The sequence below is a fragment of the Andrographis paniculata genome, unplaced genomic scaffold, assembly GCF_009805555.1.
Source record: "Andrographis paniculata isolate CXL003 unplaced genomic scaffold, ASM980555v1 Contig32END, whole genome shotgun sequence".
NCBI classification, from domain to species: Eukaryota; Viridiplantae; Streptophyta; class Magnoliopsida; order Lamiales; family Acanthaceae; genus Andrographis; species Andrographis paniculata.
In genome coordinates this window covers 3,912,222-3,934,379 of record NW_026137565.1, presented here as the reverse complement: position 1 = coordinate 3,934,379, position 22,158 = coordinate 3,912,222, and the positions used below count along the sequence as shown (strand labels likewise).

General features: G+C 32.1%; 2 protein-coding genes across 13 annotated transcripts; one reads left to right on the top strand and one right to left on the bottom strand.

Moving 5' to 3' along the window:
• The first annotated feature begins 2,920 nt into the window (after positions 1-2,920).
• Positions 2,921-4,574, top strand: LOC127247757 (peroxisomal and mitochondrial division factor 2). 2 transcript variants are annotated; one of them, XM_051269757.1, is made up of 3 exons: positions 2,921-3,023; positions 3,119-3,159; positions 3,371-4,574. In XM_051269757.1, exon 3 carries the CDS (start codon positions 3,387-3,389, stop codon positions 4,263-4,265), a length of 879 nt encoding a protein of 292 aa, XP_051125714.1. In that variant the 5' UTR covers positions 2,921-3,023; positions 3,119-3,159; positions 3,371-3,386; the 3' UTR covers positions 4,266-4,574. The 2 variants fall into 2 exon arrangements, with proteins under 2 accessions (XP_051125714.1, XP_051125715.1); XM_051269758.1 differs by lacking the exon at positions 2,921-3,023 and having other exon boundaries at positions 3,054-3,130.
• A 2,631-nt stretch (positions 4,575-7,205) lies between these two features.
• LOC127247756 (DNA mismatch repair protein MLH3) lies at positions 7,206-22,126 on the bottom strand. Of its 11 annotated transcripts, none has more exons than XM_051269746.1 (25): positions 22,042-22,126; positions 21,651-21,776; positions 21,094-21,145; positions 20,802-20,849; positions 20,505-20,659; positions 20,358-20,415; positions 16,747-16,804; positions 16,548-16,640; positions 16,168-16,333; positions 16,066-16,081; positions 15,754-15,977; positions 14,472-14,541; positions 11,875-13,491; positions 11,678-11,789; positions 11,513-11,604; positions 11,226-11,299; positions 10,949-11,140; positions 9,363-9,407; positions 9,229-9,282; positions 9,016-9,125; positions 8,781-8,829; positions 8,471-8,530; positions 8,296-8,368; positions 7,864-7,949; positions 7,206-7,778 (listed from the first exon to the last, which is right to left on the bottom strand). In XM_051269746.1, exons 1-25 carry the CDS (start codon positions 22,057-22,059, stop codon positions 7,617-7,619), a joined length of 3,810 nt encoding a protein of 1,269 aa, XP_051125703.1. In that variant the 5' UTR covers positions 22,060-22,126; the 3' UTR covers positions 7,206-7,616. The 11 variants fall into 11 exon arrangements, 10 of the variants coding, with proteins under 10 accessions (XP_051125703.1, XP_051125704.1, XP_051125705.1 ...); XM_051269747.1 differs by having other exon boundaries at positions 9,016-9,122; XM_051269748.1 differs by lacking the exon at positions 22,042-22,126 and adding an exon at positions 21,925-22,019.
• Between the last annotated feature and the right edge of the window lie 32 nt (positions 22,127-22,158).

The window sequence follows — 22,158 nt, the reverse complement described above, 5'->3', positions numbered from 1 at the left end:
TTTGAAATGAGATTAAAATGTGTAATCATTTTTCAAAAAATGAAAGTGACATGGTATGTGGGACGGACAGAAACGGCAATGTGGACATGGTATCTGGAACGGAAGGAGTATATTGTATTAACATTTATCGTGCTAGTTGTATATTGTATTGTACTCTTATATAATTTGTTTACTGTACTATAGTGCTAAAATCAGAATATATTGCTCTGAAATCAAAATTATATTTTACTATTAACATATATGTTATACTCCCTCCGTCTCATATTTATATATTCATTTATTTTTTGCACGGAGTTTTAGAAATATTAGTATTAGGTGATAGTACAATTACTTTAAAAAAAATGGATACTTTGTTATGAGACGGACCAAAATAAAAAAATAAATAGATTGTTAAGAGACGAATGAAGCATATATATTATATTATATGTGCTATTTATTTTATAAATATTTATTAATTGAATCAAATCAGCATCGTACTGATTTGATCCCATCAATATAGTAACATAAGCGACTATTCTCAGTATACTAATATTATAACGATAATACTATATGTAATGTTGATTGTAAATAGTAAAAATAATATCCATAATATAACAATATATTTGTGTAATTAATTAAATATTTTGTTCAATATATATAATGCTAATGCTAACGGAACAAATATATTCACTTTGTTTGTTCTCGTCTCATTATCATTATTGTGATCCATTGTTTGAAACATTCATAATTTACTGTATTCTTCTGGATGAATTCAGTTTGGTCTGACCTACTTTATTGCAATAATATTCTATGTATTATATCTGACACGAGTATAATTTAATTTTTAATTATATCAATTATTCTAAATTTGATATATATTCATGTATGTATATATTTTTAAAAATATAACGGAAAAATTTTAGATCAAAGTAGAAAAATATACGGTTGCATACAATTAAATTGTTACGTTTATGTCACTAATTTTTGTTGATTTTTTAAAACTGAAGCCAAAATTAATTAAAATTATTTATAATTAAACTAAAATTGATGAATTTTTTATATTAAGACCATAATTCATACATTCTAAGGAGACTATTATTAATTTTTTTTTCCTTATTATTATTATTATTATTATTATTATTAGGAAGTAGAATCTTTGGTGTGTTTTTTTTTTTCTTCGTTCGAAATGACAACAAAGTAAATAAAGTTTAACCACGTGCTAAGCACAAGAAAAGCGCCACCTTTACTAATTATGTGCTCTATAAAGCAATTTACTACTTTTACAAGTTTTATGATTAATTATTACAATACCTCTTTCATTCACAAGTACTTTCCTATTTTTTTCTATTAAATTTATTAAGAGTGTGTTTGTTTGAGGTATTTTGTGGGATTTCTATTATTTTCATAAAAATTTTCCTTCAAAAACATCAAATCAAACATTTATTTTTTATTTTTTATATTATACTAAAAATCAATTTTACATTTAAATCATCACATCAATTCTTATTTATATCACATTATACAACTATTCAAATTCAAAATTTTTACTATTCAAATCCCAACCCAAAATCCAAAACTTCAAACAAACACACCTTAATAACTTGTTTTTAGCAAAGTTCAAATATCTATATCTAATTATTGTTTCTAATTTAATATTTATTTACAAAAAAAATATCACTATTACATTTACACATTATTCACCATTTTTTTTTTCTACTTTAAATTTGTATAAATATCATCAATTACATTTATATTAAACTTTTAATAAGATATATATATATATTTATTTTTTTACTTAAAGCTTCAAATGTGCTAATATTATTGGAAGGAAGAGAGTAATATATATATATTTTTTAAACAAATATTCTATCAAAGATATATTTACAAAATGTCACGACAATCTAATACTAATCTTCATATTTTTTTTTTTATTTAAAAAATTGTATTTGGTTGGAGAACTTGTAAGATTTTTATTATTAGTAATTTTTTTCTCTCAAAAAATCAAATTAAATAGTCATTTTTTATTTTTTGTACTATACTAAAAATTAATTGTATATTTAAATATCATATTATATAATTATTTTGATTTATATATTTTACCACTTATGATCCAAATTCAAAATTATATACGTATATTATAATTTTCAAAATATTATATCGGAAAACATTCAAAATTTTCAGAATTTTTTTTTTTTTTTACAAAGTTAATTTATACTATCTTCATTCAAAAAAAAAAAAAAAATTGAAATGATGTGATTTTGGTTAAATAGGGTAACTAAAAAATAATAATATTTTAATATTAAATTAAAATAAGTAAAAAATAAAGTACAAATATTATGAAAATTTTATTTAAAAGTTAATAAAAAAAATAGTTAAGTAAGCAAAAAAGTAGTTACAAAATATATTATTATTTATTAAAATAAAAATAATAAAATTATTTATTATAAATAAAATAGGCCTCTATCAAGAAAAAAATATTAATATAATTGTAGTAGATGAAAAAATTCATATTAATTATGATATTATAGTATACTTCCTTATTATTTTTTATTAATTTTGTGTTTCTATCCATTTTTTATTATAATAAAATTAATTTATATATAAATATCAAAATAAGTTAATTTAAGAAAAATATTTATTTTTATATAAAAAAATATGAAAATCATTTTATAAATATTAACTACTTAATAAAATATTATTATTATTTTTATATACATTAAATTAAAACAGAAATATATTTATTTTAATATATTAGTAATATTTAAAGCATTTAAATAAATAAATTTCCAATACAACTTCCGACTTAAAACAATAAAACCAACCAATAACCAATAACCGAAAAAAAAAAACAAAAAAACAAACCAATAACCAATCAAACCAAACCCTATAATAAAGGAAAGGTGCCTGTCAAAAGGTAACTGAAATATCCATCTCCACTACTGTCTACTGTGCTGTACTACTGAGCGGAAAACAACAAACCCTAATTTCAATCATCTTTGGAGGAGCTTTGACCTCGCCCGCCCGCCCGCCCGCCCGCACTCAAGGTAAGCACGCATCTCTGCCTCTGCAATTTCACATTTCATCGCCGCTAATCGAATCTCTACACAGTTTTTTAATTGTTTGCTTTCGAAATTTGTAGGAGGAACCTCTGGTAAGCCGCGATTCTACTCGAACTGTTGGGTATTTTCTTTACACCTTTCGCTTGTCAAGATATGTGAAAGAAATTGAGTTAGTTGTTGTAGGAGTATCAGAAGTTCGCTTTAGCTTAGGCTTTTCGGTTATTTATAGATAATCTGTGGCCATTTTTGATCTGCGGAAGGTCTATTGATTTTCTCCGTTTTTATTTTCGTCAAAATGATTTATTGTCTCACATCCGTGATTTTCTTCAAAGATTTTAGGAACTCGAAATGGGTGATGAATCGTTTAAGAACGGAGAATTTCATGATGCTAGTACTATAGAAATTACCAGGGATGAGGTTTCGTTGAAAATTACTAAACTCAACGAACGGATCGCTGAGCTTGGTAAAGAAAAAGGTGAAATAATTCAAGAAAATGAGGCCTGTAAGAGTCAAATTGAAGAGTTGAAGGCGTCTGCCCAAACGTTGGTCACTGAGAACACAGAGTTGAGGAGGCAGGTTGAGGAAGCCAAATCTGAAATCAATGCATTGCAATCTGTGGCATCCCGTGCTGCAGAGCTTGAAGGTGAAGTGACCAGGTTGCAACATGATTTCTTGTCAACAATGAGCAATTTGCAGGAAACTTGTGTTGAGTTGTCGGAAATGAAAGGAGAATTGGATGATTTAAAGGAGAAGGATAAATCCAAGGGTGATCAGTTGCAGGCTATTGTGAAGGAGAGAAACATGTTAATGGATAAGGTGGAGAAACTGGCAAATCTGGAAAAAGAGTTGAGGCTTGCAGGCAAGGATAAGGATCAAGAAATCAGAGAGTTGCAGAATAAGATTGAGGAAATGGAAATGGTTGTGGGAAAGAGCAAGATTCTGGAGAAGATTAATGATGATTTGGCAAAGCAAGTTGAAAAAATAGAGGAGCATATCAATAGTTTAGATAGTAGTTTGAAAGAGAAAGATAAGGTCATTTCAAGCCTGCGCATGAAGGAAAGAGTAATCTGGAATGGTGATAGCCTCAATCCTTCAAAGGATGATGGGCATAAGGGATTAACTGGAGGCTTGAAACACAAGGACAAGCTGGTTGTTGGAGGATCGACCGTTGCTGCTGTTGCTGCCATGGGGGTTGCTTGCTATGTGTATGCTGCAAAGAAACATTGATATGGAAGCGCTCTTGCTGCGAGAAGTTATATGTGCTTTCTAATTCTGATGATAAGGAGTGTCAATTTTGATAGGCGCATTTCTCTGGTTTGTCTGTTCACTTGGTATGATAACCTTCTGCTTTCTGTGGCGCAATAATGTTTGATAATACTCCGTACTAGTTTACTTTGAACTGCAGTTCTTCAATATTTGCGAATATTAATCTTGATGAAGCTTTGAATGTTGTTTAGAACTTGAGCTCAATATTACTGCGTGTAGTTTGTCATGCATACCTTTATTCGATTCGATATGGTGCTTGGAATTTGATTCTATGAATGTTACATTTTCAGAATTATATTGTGTAGCCGCCCTAGATTGTAGTGATTACTTTCTTATGTGAAGTTTGGTATTCTTGATTCATCTACATGGTAGTTTTGTTCATCCTTCGTTGAAGATGATTTCTGTTTTTTGTTGGAACTGCTGATGAGTGCCTTTAGAGAAATTTCAATGCTCGACACTACCAATTCTGTTGTGACCTTTTGCATCGGCCATGTGTTTGTACATTCTTTTTGCATGTCCTTTTCCACTGCACTCAAAAGTATGTGATCTTCTTTTCTGCATTAAGCACTGAAACTTGTTGGATGATTTGTGTTCTTCAGCTTTAGTATCTATTCTACGGTCAGTTCTGGAACCTTATGGTGCTGCTGCTTGATTTTTCACCCTTTTTGTCGTTGAACTTCTTCCGTAGAAAATTTGTAGATTCTTTAGTGACAAACTTGACTTTTATCATTTTCCGAATGAGAATCAGCATCTTTCTTCTTGATTTTTGGTTGCAAACTTTATCCCTTGTAGATGATTTTCACTCATATGCTTGAACCTTACCTTTTAGTTCATCAAGTTATAGTGTATTTAGGTTTTTGGCACTTGTTGAATTTGAATGCAACAATTTTCATATAACTCTGGCATCATCATAATATACATACCCTTTGGAAGCATGTAGGCTCTATTGATAAAGTAGGGACAAAAGGTGGAGATACCTTCGTAAACATTAGGCCAATCTTCTTGTGCTACTTGATAGCTGAAGATTAGTTTGAAGTGAATTCGCTTTTTTCTGTAACAGCTCATTTATTTCTTGAATATTTCCTTGCATCTCTAATTTTAGAATCCAATTTGTTTCGCAAATTAATTAATTAATTTTTTTTTTTTGTGAACTTTATTTATTATTTTATCGAATTGGGTGTGTTCTGTTAAAAAAAAAATATTAATACAATGTTCGATTAATTTTTAAAAATATAATATATAGATCATACAAAATATATACTCCCTCCGTCCTATTTCTCATATTCACTTTTTTATTTCTGGCAGTTCCACTTTTGTTATTTTATTTTTTTAAAAAATAATTATACACTTTAATCTTATTCTTTAAATTTTAATTTATAATTTTTGTTATTTTTAATTATACTAATCAATTATATTAATCTTAATTTATAATTATTTTTACTAATAGAGTAATATATATAATCTATACATTAAAAAAAATACAATAATTTATATAAATTTATAATTTAAATTTATTTGACTGGTGTATTTAGTTTTGTATTTTTAATTTAAAGTGTATTTTTATAGTATTAGATATGAGAAAGAGTGGAGATAGTATAAAAAAAATAAACATTTTATGTTAAATTATTATATTTTTATATAGATTATATATATAGTATATCATATATTTGTATGAATATATATATATTATATCTTTTAATATTAATCTATTAATTTTTATTTATTATTATTATTTTTTTGTTTTAAAACACACTCAATTTGGTTAAAAAATAAATGAAGTTAACAAAAAAAAATGTAAAATTTAATTTACTACAATAAATAAAATTCGTGGAAAGATAATTACAAAAGTTCAAATAATTTGATTAATCTACAAAATAAATTGGATTTGGGAAATATATATAGCATTTAATTTTATCAACCAAAGAGATCATATATTTTTGACATATATTCCCTACCTTAACAAAAAATAATAATAATAATAATAATAATAATAATTCTTATACCTCACCTCAAAAACAATTACAATTAGATAGACACCCTTTACATACGCTATTATTTTATTTATAGTATTTATTAATTAACATTTATATAACTTTTTAGTTGACATTACCAAAAGAAAATTGATATAATTTATAAATATAAAAATAGTATTTCATTGTTCTAATCCAAATTCAAAAGACCTTTGGAATTTATAGTAAATTAAAAAATAATAATGTATTATTAATCAGTAAAAGTATAATTTTTTAAAAAATATTTTTAGTTGACTTTACGTGTAATTAATTGTATGTATAATAATATATTCGTAATTTAAAATAAAAATTAACACTATTTTAATATTAATATATAATTATTTTTATAATTGATACTTTTAAATATGACTGATTAAAATGATAAAAAAAATAGATAATACAAAAATAGAATTTTAATAATAATTGATACTTTTAAATATGACTGATTAAAATGATAAAAAAAAAATAGATAATACAAAAATAGAATAAAATTACTATACAAAAATAGTTACGAGTTAGAGATAACTTGTGCTAGAAAATATTCCCAATTTTTGAAAAAAAAAACTATTAAATAAAATGCTTGTTAATTATTTATTTAATAGATTATACAAAATATTAAATTTTAAATTAAAATATCACATCAAAAATTTATTTATATCATATTAAATACAATTTCAATTCAAAATTTAATTTTTCCAGAACTCAAAGGTGTGTTTATTTGTTAGATTTTTATTTTGAATTTTAATTTTGAATAACAAAATTTTAAATTAAAAATATTCTTTAATATAAAATAAATATAAATTAACGTGATATTTTGAGCGAAAAATTAATTTTAATAGTAATTATAATAAATGAAACATAATTTTTTTATTTGATGATATATTTAAGGAATTTTTTCTTTGGAATAATACATCAATAACCAAAATCTCACTATCTTATGGACGACTATGAAATGTTCTAAAATCCTCAAGGCTTCCATCTACCAACAAAAATTATAACCAGGAATTTGGGATGTGATATTTACACATGGTAATCTGTATGTATGTATGTATAGGTATACCATACTCTGTATCCTAAAGGCTATAGAATCAAGAGCAGAATTTATCTGATTTATTAAAGGCAGGCAAAGTTGCTGATGCAGAACTAACTGTAAAGAAACTGAGGGTTAAAAATCTGGATTGACCATAATAACTTTTCATCGATCTTCCCCCGGAGTTACTATAATGTATAACCACAGAAGACGGCACAAGAAAGCATACCTGCCATGTATCCGGAAACCAACCGAGAAATGACCATAGTAACCTCAAGGGGGTGTAGAGTTTAAACGCCGGGTGATACGCTCTAAACTGAGCTTATGTTGGGAGAGTCCATGCCATGGCTCCTTAGGTGAATGATTCTTAGCAATTGTATGGTGCAAAACATCGAGGTTGACAAGAGGCACAGTAGTTGGGCGTCCATGGGCACACTGGTGCAAACAATGGATTGGTCAAGAATATGAACGATTATCTGTTGAAAAAGAATCACTGGAATAGCCATATTCGTTAGCTCACCTGGAAACAGAGAGAAGTTCGTTTCAGCTCATCAACGATGAGGGAACATTCAGAAGGCAGTAGTGTGTCTCCAAACATAATTGCCCCTGCATTGTTCAATTGACCGGTGAACAATAGATATGTCAACTAGGAATCCAAATGTTTCATATTACTTCGTCCGTCATCCAATTGTGTGTTCATTTGATCGAACACGGGTTTCAGAAATAATAGGTAAGAATAGAAACTTACTTTTTAGGGGAAAGAAAAAGTAGAAAAAAATGTATTTTTTTACTAAGATAGAAAACGAAAATAAATTTAGATGACAACCAAAAAAGAAAGTGAGAATAAATTTGGATAATAGAGAAAATATATCACTACATTTGCCCATGTTTCAGTCCCTCATTCTCTGCAGCTTGAGTCTAGTTAGCACTTACAGAGCTGGAGTGTACGTACCTCTGCATGCTTTGCTGTTAAGTATACGAGTAACAGATGGAGGTACAGTTGATGAACCATCCGTATCCGCAAGCTGTGGGATGGAGAGCATGGCAAAAAATGGGAATAACATTGTTGCAGAAGATAGTTGCTGATCAAGATTAGTAAGGATAAAAAACTACAAAAACATCTCTACCTGTTGAAGAAACTCTAATAGATCCATGTCAGTTAAATTTACACCCAAAACGCAAGGTACCTGAAGTAATTTTAGTGATGCAGCCTTTAGATGAAAAAAGATTAGAAGTTATAAATAGAATAGTAATCTAAAATGTTGAGATATTATATATTATTAATAATATTTATAGAGAATCGTTACAACAAAAAACACTAGAGTGAACAATATAGATACATTTTTGCATCTTGTAAGTTACTCAAAGGAAAGACACAAACTTGAAGCATCATCAGAAAAAAAAAAAAGAGAGTCCTAGAAGGGGTTAGAGCTTTACCGCATGAAGTTTAGCAACCGTAGGTTGTCTGTGTAGACAATCTAAATGCCTGCATGCAAGCATTGCATAATAAAGTGAATATAGAAGTATACTGAGACCTTTAAAATTATAGCAACAAGGCAGTGACCATAAAAGCATTTTGCACATTAGTTCCAATGACAATGATTATTGTGTTACCACTGAAAAATACAGACAAGATATATGTAACAGCAGATGGAAAAAGGTTGAAAATTACTTTGAAAAGGAACTTCTATCCTGGGAATGAATATTGCAGATCCAACCCCAATTTTGAATTTGTTCAGCATAATTGTGAAGTAACTGATAACCAATTTCAGGTAAGACCTGCTGGGATCAAAATAAAATTAATAAATTCTGGGATAACTTGTAACAACTAACAACAGATTGAGAGGTGCAGAAATATGGTGGTTTGAAATGGGACCATAGATACCAATTCTTGCTCGGTGTCTAGATAAGTGATAGTCCTCATTTCACCAGTCAACACCTGATAATTTCCATGGGTGAGTAATAAATGATCATCACATTAATAAGCATTTTACCAGCTCCACAAACTGTCTGATGTACCTTGTGTCGTAGTTCTTCCAGCCTAATCCTTTCATCAGCAGCATGCTACATACAACCCAAAAAAAAAGGGAAAAAACATCAACATAATCCTTCTGTATGTTTGTGGGTTTGGATTTTTTAATAGTAAAAATTTGAATTTGAATAGTTGTTTGATGTGATATAAATAGATGTTGATGTGACATTTTGAATATAAAGAGATTTTTAGTATAACATGAAAAATAAAAAAGATATTGTTTGATTTGATATTTTTGGAGGTAAAAAAGAAACTAGATAATAAAAATCTGTGAAAAATCCTTAATAGAACACAGCCTCACTATTACGATTAAAAAAAACTTGGAAGCAAAGAAGAAATTCTATCTCAAACTTCTATATTGGTGCAGTTGATACATTTGCTTTAATTAATCCATATTGTAGTATGTCTCTCGAATATGTTAGTTTTTTTGGTCTTTTGGAAAACTGAAATTCTCTACCATGCGGTATACTATACATAGAGAGAAATACAAATCTCCTAATCTAAATAAATTGAAACCAACTAGACAACTAGGAAGTTGGAAATAACTAAATATATCAACTAAATAAATGCTGTAAACCAATATAATCTAATGTTACCTCTCAAACTCAACACCGATTCGTAGAAACTAGCTTAAGTTTGTGTAAGAGATTGAGAAATTGAGCAGAAGGTGGACCTTAACGAAGATACTAACAAGTTGGCTAGGGAATTATCAGGTGCGGTCCCGTTCAAAGGATCAGAGTCAGAACAGGAGTGTCAGATACAGTACCCTCTACTAGGTCAGGAGATTATCAGGCATAGGGCCCGACCCTCTACAGAAGGTCTGAACATTAAATTAAGAGATACAGAAGCCCCCGCCAGAACAGACTAAGAGTGTCACTCTTCAATACTATTCAAGATTCATTTCATGACTGATAGAACACATTATTGCCATGATGAAAACCCAAAATTTTGAATGTGGAGCTTTCGAACATTATCTAGCTTATCTTGTGACCCAGAAATTTTAGATTACACAATCCCATTTGATAGCGGTATATCTAAAACAACTATACTTTCAAAGTAGATAACATTTATTTGACTCAAACAAGCAAAACTAAGGGTATAAGACAACCATGGATTAAACCTTCGAAAGTAATCATTGCAATTGGAACATAAAGAACCTAAAGCTATCCAAAAGCAAGTAAAACGAGAAACATGATAAGCTAGACAACCCCACTGTAACAACTCAGATACTAAACTACGGAAAATGACAACCAAACTGTTCCAGAAATATTAATAGTGCCCAAGTTAATATAATAACCAAAGATTCTTTACGATCAAAATCATTCTAGAATCATCTTAACATATTTTCAGGGTTTCCCTCCCTTTTCAAATATCAGCATAAACATATGACTCATTAAAGCCCACACCAACTGTTGGTGCCCTTTTCAATCACCAATTAAAACATAACGGTAGACATATATATATATATATATATATCAAACCAAAATAATTGTATGTGGAGTGATTAATATAAAACTCAACTGTTCAAAAAAGTTTAGAGAAAGCATCCAAGGTTTTTCCAAAAAGCAATTACCTGATCAATTATAGCAAGGTTCTTTCCAGCCACCACTGGGATGAATTTCTTATCAACCTGATTGAGAACTTTGGCATCCTCAAGGGTCATCCGGTCAATGGATTTAGGTACTAAGGACTCGCCAGCAAGGTCCAAGATGTCACATATGTCAAGGATATTATCCTGATTCCAGTAATTTGGCATGTTTTCATCCTGGACACCATCATAAAAGCTCAAGTAATTAAATCCAGAGATCACAGAACAGGAAGCGTGCACAAGAGGAGGAATGGTACCCAACTGCAGTAGATGGACAACAGTTCCTCCATTTGCACCCAGAGTCAAAGGAATTTTCATGTTCCTTCATATCAAGACCTGAAGAAATAAACTTGCATGATAACAAAAGCTTGTAACAGAGGAAAGCTTAAATTCAAATGGTTTTCTTAATGTGATTCAGTAACATTTGTTATACCAAAATCAGATTAGGTTAATTACCAATTAAATTATGAACAAAGATTAATCCAAAACAGATCATAAAAGGAAAAAGCTTTTAAGAAATTCTACTTCTTCACATAAAGGGAAGCTTACACTCCACACTCTTCAATTTGACACGTTGCCCTCCTTTCTGTGACGAGTCACTCTGATTTGTAACAATCTCTCCTGTCAATTCGGAACCTTGTCTGCAAGGGAAAGAATAGATATGTAAAGCCTGATATTTAATATGAATATGACACAGTATTCAAGGAGTTCAACCTTTCAGTAAATGAGCAATTCATGGATGATCTTTTCACCCCCGACAGGAGGGATGAATGAACCGATTTCTGTGATTTCATTTTTGTACTTGCACAATTGGAATTGCTCGGCTCTGCATAATGCACTGGGTTTATGCATCTTTATATATAGTCTATATATTTCTATTAAAAATCAAAAGCTGGAAAATCGTGACAAACCATTGGAGGAAAAATTTGTACAGCTATTCTGGTTAGTGCATTTTGCAGACAGTATGGTAAAAGAATCAGTCAAATCCAAGTATCTTTGCTTTCCTTTGTAACAAGGTGGAGCTGACTGGCTTCTTCCATAGCGATTGTTTCTGTTAAAGATTGTTGTTTGTTTCCTGCTAGTAGTTTTTCCAAATCCATGCTCTAGTGGAGTTTCATATGCTAATTCCATTGAGCAATTTTTGGGACTTTCTTCAACATAGGATGGTAAAGGTGACCAATCCATTTCACAAATTTTTTTGAAAGGCTTCCAACAAGACACATTCTTAGCATCCCTCCAAGGAAATTCAGTAATCTCGCTCTTACTGCCAGAGGAGAAACATGTTACAGTACCTTTTTGCTGAGACCATCTATCTTTAGTATTTAAATTGCTGAATTTCAGATCTTCCTCCTTTCTCAAAGCAGAACACCCCGGAATAAACCCTGCACCAATTTCAGAGTATTTGCTAACTGAAGTTTTGTAAAAAGAATCATCGTTATGCATTTTGATCTCCTTAATTTCCTCTTTACCAAATTCTGAGTAACTGTCAACTGATTTTTCGTAAATAGCCTCATGATCACCATAGTCATCATGAAACTTGATCCCCCTAACATTCTCTGTGCCAAATTCAGAGTAATGGTCAACTGATTTTTTGTAAATAGTCTCATCATCATCATGAAACTTGATCCCCCTAACTCTCTCTGTACCGAACTCAGAGTAATGGTCAACTGAAGTTCTGTAAATACCCTCATCATCACCATCATTACAGTTGATCCCTGTAAGTTTCTCTGTTGCCATAGGAGACCATCCGGATCTGAAAGAATGCAGGATGGAAGTTCCTTTCCAATCTTCTTCTGAAAAATCAGGGAGTTCCAATGCTTCATGCATGTCATAATGGGTCATTGATGAGGATTGAAACAGTGATGATCTGTTGTGTCGTAGATCTCTCCCTCTAGTAGCCAGGCTGATCTCATTTAACATACCATCATCGCATCCCAACCACCTTTTTAGAATTTTATCATCAGTTCCAAATTCTAGTAATTCATCTTGAGCAGGTAACCTCTCACGTGATGGGCTTCTTTCAAAGGAGCAATTTCTAAGAAGACATTTTCTGTTATTATTACCAACAAGAACATTATGGCCAAATTTAACATAACCAGAAAAGGCCCCACGTAAAGTTGACATGTTATTTATGTTATTGTCAAATTCAGGTAAGATATTTCCCAAAGCTGAAGAAGATTGATAGTCCACCTTTGTATCATATGTATGCGGCACATTCTTCAAAAGTAGAAGACGGTCAGCAGGTAGATGGTTCCTTATATTACCTTTCACATAACTACCGTAATCCGCAAGAGATTCATCACTGGTTTGCCTCTGGTATTCAGTTTCAGATGAAAAATCTTCCACGGTATGATGCTTTTCAAGCTTAGGAATTTCTCTAGGAGACCTTTCAAGTGACAAAAAATACTCATCTGGTATGCTATCATATCTTTTGCATAGCTTCTTCTGTTGTGGGGAGGAAAGATTCAGAGAAATTTGACAGTCTTGCTTGCGATTCCTTTTATTACTCCGCGATGTATCAGACATATCTGATAATACACAAAATCTCCTTGGATCAGTGTGCGGCACTTTATAAAGTCAATAAGCTATGCTTAAAACAATAATGTGAAAAGGATAGGCAGTGCAAAGATATACAGAGGTGTGTGTGTGAATGAACTTATCAAGGTCATTACAAAGTCTGATTCAATAACACTTCTTTGACATAAGAAATGTAGCTTCAAGTTATCTTTACAGGGTGTAAGGACTTTACAAGATGACATTTTATTTACGGATATGACTCAAGTTGGCAGCTTCAAATGGGATGAAGCTGAAAACATACTAGTCCGAAAGTGACTACGTAAAACATGTGAAAAGCACTAGTTGCAGTCACATGGTTTCGGGTGTGAAGATCTTAGATGATTTTTTTTTTTCAATATGCAAGGTCAGGAAATATTTCGTGATTTTCATTTTTAGATACCTTTCATATAAGGATTAAGTAGGTTCCCCTACATAAGGAATGCCTTCAGAACTTTGTGCAGCTGTTACTAGAAATTTCCATAAAGATTAAAAGCAAAGTTTTAAGCATATATGTCACGGGAGTTAGAATGCACAATGCTACAGATCCAATAAGGAACAAAAATAAATACCATGTACATGAACTGTGACCAAGATAAAAAAATGACAAAGTAGAATCACAGAATTTATGGTGTTCAATAAGTAAGGCTCAACATAATGCTACCACATTTGGGACAGAACTCTTTCACCAGAATATTAAATTGACATAAACCTAGTTTCTAGATGAAAAAAGCAGAAGGTTCGGATATTGATAAGTCATGGAGACCTATGAGTTAAGGGTTGCATTATTACTTCATAATATAGGGGGATGAGTGTCCTTGTGGTTTCTGTAAATATACAAATGTAACAATGAAGACAATGAGACAAATCACTTGATTTATCCTGAGCAAGTGCTAATAAACAGCAAAAATATTATGGATATCTTAAATAAGCTCATCTTATAAGTTATTATCACCATGAGAAATATTCTGGGCCCAAACACGCGTGATGCCTTCCTCAATAAAAGTAAGCACAGGACCCCAATCCTAGCATATGAAAACAAACAAAATATTAAACACAGGATCATCCCATGCACATATATAACTTTCAAGAACTAAAAACTCAAGTCATTCATGGCCAAAAGAATAACTTGCTGAAAATAAGCAGCACAGATTATATGCTAATCATACCTGAATGAAATAGAGTACCGCAAACAAGCAATAAATACAAAATGTGGGAGTGATATATATATATATATATACACTCTCTTTCCTATGGAGCTATCTTGTACTTGAACCACATATTCCATCTATTTCTAATCGAAAAAAAAAAAAGGTAAAAAGATGATGCACAAGTTGGACTAAATTATAAGGAACACAAGAATTTGAACAAAAAGGTGGATAGTTGTTGGATGTGGTTTTTTGGCGGGAAAATTGTAGATTGAATAGTAAAAAAACAACACAAGTGAACAGCTTTATGAAGATATAGAATTTGGTCTCAACAACTAAATGGTATTTATGACCAATCACAAATCCCAAGCTGAAATATAAGACCATGATGACATTTCCCCAGTTCTGGAAGGGCTACAGTCCTGGCAATTTTCATTTGAGTGGATTTCTCCTTTCTTTTCTTTAGAAACTATAACAAAGTTTTGCTTATTTGTGTTAAACCGAGAGCCTCATAGAAATCTTTTCATGGTGCTCCACATACTATACTAGTCCAAAACAAAAACCAAACTCTTAATCCTACAAGAATCATAACCCAACAGAATCCTCCAGAATCGTTTTAGTGGAAAACAAACATTGATGGATCAGTGCTTTGTAAACTAGGATCAGCGAGCATTGGAGCAGTGATTAGAGGTCACACAGGACATTTCCTATTCATCATCTCCAAATATATTAATATGCAAAAAAATCCTGATCAAGCTTGCTTTGGACTCAGTTCTCCAAATCCAAAAGGCTCCCTCCCCAAAATTGTTGTTGAATGCAACTTAACTAAACTTCCCTGGAAGCTGATTTTCAATCTGTCTCTAGATTGTAAAGGTCCCTCTCATTATTTTCCAACATATCCTTCGTTGGACAGATAATGTTGCAGATTATTTTACTAAGCATGGTGCAAAGGAAACATAGATATATCTGCTTGGTTGTAATCCCATATGAGTTTAAAAAACTTCTTATATTTCATATTTCTTCTTTTGATAAAGATATTTTCTACTCTCTCACAAACAATTTTTTTGGAAGAAGAAGAAGAAATGCTACCTTAAATTCCACCAATCTTCTCGATTGTCCAGAATCGATCATATCATAGCAAGATCTTTGACAGCATAGATTTAGCACAAAGGTTGGGCAAATGTCATATTTATTTTGCTTGTCGTTCTGAGAACTGGATGCAGAAAGCCTGGAAAGTGAACAGTCAAACTTCACAGCTAATTGATTTATGCATTTATGTATGGGGCCCTTGCAAACAAATCTCGAGTTGATGTCTGCAGTTATGATTAAGGATAACAAAGATAAGATTTCTTTCACCACTGTTCCAAACAAGTGTGAGGAACATCACATTGGCATGGATACAGACATACTGAATTACCTGCAAGCAAGCAACCGCCCACAAAAAGTTAGAAGCTATTTTAAATATTAAGGGAAAAAACAAAAAAACAAAACAATCTGCCGTACCTTCAAATGGAATTTCTCACAAGGACCAGAAATAAACCCAGAAAGCTTCATGTTACTATCAGATAAATCCACGTTGTAGAAACTAACTGAATCTCCAATTCCCATAGTACTAGAAAGTAATTGTAGAGGAGAAGATAAAGGTCCAGTATGTAGCAGCTCATATGCACTGATATTCAAGAGAACAAAAGTAAACAACATTAAGAATTTTCATTTTAAATATGGGATGGAAAAAAAAAAAAAAAAAACTGTAATTAGTAAGTATAGGAGAAGAAGTAGAAGATCCAGTATGATGCTACATCACAATGAGCAAGATGATGCTAACTAAATAATATAAAAATCCAATACTGGAACATTGAAACAACTAAAGCAAGGGACCATACCTCTCCATATCCACAACCTTGAAGCAAATATTAACATGAACAAGGGCAATTCTCAACACAGTCATCTTGATTGAATCCAACAGTTTACTGGGGCTGAAATACCCAATGCATGCAAAATACAATTATGAGCTAACAGTAAATTTCAAAGAAGCCACATCCTTTAGTTGACCAAAAAATGAACTTGTTTAGCCAAATGAACCTGGATTCCATGTGCTTCCTTCTAACTGGTTGATTGTAAAATATGTCACGAACAATAACTGTAAACAGAGAAGGCCAAAAATTGAATTATATCAACTGAAAATAGCGCTATAGAGATAACACATAGCACATGATAACTACAACCAAGCTCACACACACACACACACACACACATATATATATACATATAATTAGCTCTGGTTAGTGGTTAGTAAAATAAATGAGTTAGCAACTATTTAGGCAACAAATATAGGTATGCTCTACCCGACGAAGGAATTTTTTCGCTAATAAAATGACTGAATGTGTGCAACAATATGTTGGAATTCACATGTTTCCAATAATTTTTGTATATGCCAAGCATAAATATAATGTGAGTATGAGTATAGGTATGCTCTACCCGACGAAGGAATTTTTTAGCTAATAAAATGACTGAATGTGTGCAACAATATGCTGGAATTCACATGTTTCCAATAATTTTTGTATATGCCAAGCATAAATATAATGTGAGTATGAGTATTTTGATGAATTTCAGGAAAAGAATACCATTCTCACGAGTTAATGGTTAACTAGCAAACACATGATGTCTGCCACATCATTGTCTCCCCTTGAGGTGCACCGACACTTAGGCCATCCTTCCCTGGGGAATCGAAAGAAACTGTGCCCACAGTTCCCTGGTTTGAAGTCCTTGTAAATCACGCCAATTTGCTAAACAGTCTTGTTCTCATATAAATCCTCAGAATTTTACATATTTTGGATTTAGTTTATTCCATTGTTCGGAGACTGTAACAAACTAACATGTTTTGTCTATAAGTTTCAAGTATTCTTTTGCATTCATTGATAATTATTCTCAGTTACTTGGCAGGAAAAATCATTCTTGAGGTGTTCAAGCATTTTTCTCATTCTTGTGTCGAAATAAAAACACAGTTGACTGTTTCTATCCATACTCCATGTTGTATTAATGCAAGAGAGTAGCTGTCTTCCTAGTTTCAATCCTACATACTTAAATATGGAATTCTACACCAATCTTCTTGTGCAGATACTCCACCAAAATTGTGTTGTTGAACTTAAGAACCACCAACTCTTGGAAGTTTCTCGAGCACTTCTTCTGATAAGTGTTATGAAACCATCTTGGGCTGACGCTGTGCTCTTGCTTTTTTTTTTTTTTTTGGATGTCTTTTGCCTCTCATTGTTCTTGATGAAGCTATTCTCAATTCTCATTTGTTTCCTCTTAAAACAAAATTTTCCCATTAAGTTATGTTTCTTCAATGGTAATTATTTTGTTCACAATACTCAACCTTCATTACCAAGTTAGAGCCCGAGATTCTCAATGCATTCTTCCTTGGTATTAAAAAAGGGTATAAGTGTCTTTCTTCTCTGAATATTGTATTGTCTCTCCCAATGTGTTTTTTTTTTTTTTTCCATCTTTCTTATTATCATGTGACTTCCTCTCAGAGCCGATTAGAGGACCCAAATCATTTCTTCTATCTTGTATTCAAGTCATCCCAACTCCCCCTACTTCTTCACCATCAATACACCTCGACCTCACCAATTAAAGTTTACACTTGATGCCATTGCCTAACTATGGCTCATATAGATTCTAGTCCTTTGGCAGATGATCCTATCAAGGTTGTCATGGCGAGATTCTTTTGTTAATATCTCTTGCTGCCCTTATGATTGACCTCTTCATCAATTGGACACTAAATATGCCTTTCTCTATAGTTTTCTTCATATATAGGTTTATATAGAGCAACCATGTGGCTTTGTTGCTCATGGGGAATATGGAAGGGTTCACCATCTTCTTAAATCCTTATATAGGGTAAAACAAAGCCTTCGTGCTTGGTTTCACAAAATCAATATAGAAGATATGCTTAGTTGGTGATTTATTTATTTATTGTTCTGGGTTCTTGTTTGAATAATAGTTTGGATATGATGTTTTATAAAAGAGAGTATGTAGTATATTTTTATAGAAAATCGTAAGAGTTGAATAGTGAAAAAAAGTTAAAATAATGACCAAGTGAACACACACTTAGTCTAGAAATATAGGATGTATATGTGCAAGTCCAATCACTCAATGCACACTCAAGTGTAATTATCGTATTGATTTCATATGTTGATGACATTGTGATTATTGAGAATGACAAATTTGGCATTATTGCGTTGGAATTACTTCTCCAAATATTTTACAACAAAAGACTTTAAGGTTTTGTTTGTCTGGACTAATCTCACACTATTCATCACTTTTGCCCACTCGAGACCATAAAATCGAACAACTATTTTTCATTTAAAATATCACATTAAAATCAATCTTCTATTCAAAATATCATATCCAATATCTATTTACAATACATCAAAGTCATGGCTCATATCTCAATTGAATGCTTATTATTCCCAAACCCTCTCAACCAAACACACCTTTAGGTCTTGTTGTCTGAGAATAGGTTTTATTGTTTTTCCCAAAAAAAACCATCAAATCAAGCACCTATTTCATTAAAATATTACCTAAAAATCAATTTTCATTCAAGCATCATATTAAATACATATTTATACCATATCAAACATTATTTCAATTAAATTCTATTATTGCCAAACCTCAAATCCAAACACAACCACCAGACAAATAGACCCTTAAGACCTTTGAGATGTTTTATATAAGTTGAAATAACAAGGAACAAGAAAAGAATATTTCTATCTCGAATGAAGTATGTTCATCTCCTTAAAAGGGCTAGAAAATCAAAAGTTAAGCCTCGCTCACTCTGATGACTCCCAACACACATCCAGAGAGACCCTAAGAGCTATCAAAGACTTATAAAAAATTTGCACTATTTGACATTAACTTATTCCGACATTACATTGCAATTAGCGTTGTAACCTGGCTCCAACACTCAATCATTGGATCCTATTAGACCTACTTATATGTGTTCCAAGTGTTGTTTAGAATCACCTAAATGGCTACCCAAAATTTTAAGCAAGCTGCAGCTATCTTGTACTTAGAAACATTAGAGATTTTAAGGGAAAGGAATACTAAAGAAAGGTGCAAACTGAAAATATGTTAGGCCAACTCAAACAGTGTCTCTTCTTCTTTTTCTTATTTTAATCTTATATATTGCCTAACAGATACTCCAATATTTAGCCTGCTAAAAAGAGATTCGGGCTTCCAACCTAAAACCAATTGGTGATAGGTGGAGTGATCATTCACCCTTATATAGCAGGGGAGTTCCCACATGTTTACCAATATGGGACAATATTCAACACTATCCCTCGAGATAATAATCTCGAAAATTCATATAGGATCAATACCCAATACGGGTACCATGGCTCTGATACCATGTTAAGAAAGGATCCGGACTTTCAACCTAAAACCAATTGGTGATAGGCGGAGTGACCCTTCACCCTTATATAGTAGGGGAGTTCCCACATGTTTACTAATGTGGAACAATATTCAACATAGCCTAATAGCATCACCTGATAGAGATGATCTGCCAGAAGATCTAAATTGTACATAGAAAAGAGAACAATGCCAGTAGAAAAGAAAGAAAAATTTGTGAGTTAGATATTTGTATTAACCAAAGGGGCTGGCAAGTTATCAATAGAGATAATTCATATGAAGATTACCTGTTGTCCCCACCTCTTGTCTATCATCACTGATTCCAAGGAACATGCACTGTCTGTTCTGTTAAAGAACAAATGTAAGTTAACCAAAGACAGTTAAGACTAAAAGCCACACATCTGGTAGACACACTTCATTGATGATCCTTTTACCTTCATTATCTTTTTGTATCCATTTGGTTTTCCACGTGCTTTAGTCACAATCTCCAACAAAGAAACATTTGAAATTGAACACAGAGCTTCTCCATGAGAATCAAGGTTTTCAAAGCCAGTATCCATCAGAGTCATTTGGTCAACTTTTGATGTTGCTATTTGCAGAATAAGTAGCAAAAAGAGTTAAATAGAGAGGTCAGTGTGCAAACTAAGATCTTCTGAATGCTCACTGGCTTGGAGCTGACATGATTAGTACATCATCTGCAGGAGAAGGTTCCATACATAGTCAAGAGTTACCTTGTCGTTCACCCAACAACACCAATCCATCCCTTGAAATACCAGATCCTACAAAAGCATGGATCCATGAATAAGAAAGAATGACTAGTCAAATTTCTATCACATCACTTTCTGGGAAAGTAGTGAGATGCAATGATCTTGTTTTGGCAAATTGTCCAAACTCTAAAATGAATAAAGCAATCTTTCTCACATCTTTCACATAATTGATACACAGTACTAAGGATTTATTTCACTTGCCAACTGATATCTAGCCTTAAAAGGAATCATAGTTAGAGAGGTCTATGGAGCTTACCATTATCCACCACTTTAACGTAGCAGCTCCTAACTCCAACTGCAGCATAAATCTAAGGTGAAATTTTAGTTAGCTATGATGGTAGAGCATTTCCAATAATTCAATAGTAATACGTATAAAGAGCATAAACCAGATGTAAATGAAAATTACAGATCCCATCCCGAGATGAATTATCCCCACAACACTATATTAATGGTTTGTTCACGTGTCCAATATCCATTTCAAACACATTCAGGCACTCTGTGCGCACACATGCATGCAGAGCATCCAACAGCACGATGACATCTACTGATGTCATAAAAAACAATGTCATGAAAGTATGAAACAAGTCTTTGATACAGAAATGCACAAGCAAACCAGGGTCATACAAACAACTAAAGTTTCCCCAGCACAGATATAACCCTAATTTAACATATTTTTCCGCACTGCAATAAAAGGGTTGCCTTTTGGTGCACTTTCTCGAAAAGAGAAGCAAATACCTCCCTCTAAACACACCATCGACTAGCATACACAATAAATCATGAGCACAATTCAAAAAAAGCATTTTTATTACATGCCTTCGTAGCACCTGCTTCCAGGCTGTTGAAAATCAGCTCCTCGACAATCTTCGTCAAATCAGCTATCACAACCCCCGAACGCACAGAGCTACGGACAGATTCAGGCAACCGTTCGACGTTCCTCATCTAAAAACACCAATCCAAACTTAGTCGCGACACCATGTAGAAAGACTATAGAAGTATTTGCAATCGTACACAATAAAAACAAAAAAAAAAATCAAAGTAACAGAACTCTCAGTGCACTTAGAATGTGATCCTCACGAGTCACTACTACCACTGCAATTAAGATTTTGTCCGGTCAATGAAACACAAATCCATCTTCATGTTCTTGCGAACACGTTATCTCACCCGGTAGCATCAACTATTAGAAAACGGAGAGTAATGGTCTTACCGTGAAACGCCGGAGCATGAAAACCGAGTTTCGAGTTTGGAAGTAGGGGTGGAACTGTAAATTGGAGTTCAGTGAAAGTGTTTTTCGAAACTAATGGGTGTGTTTATTTTATTAATT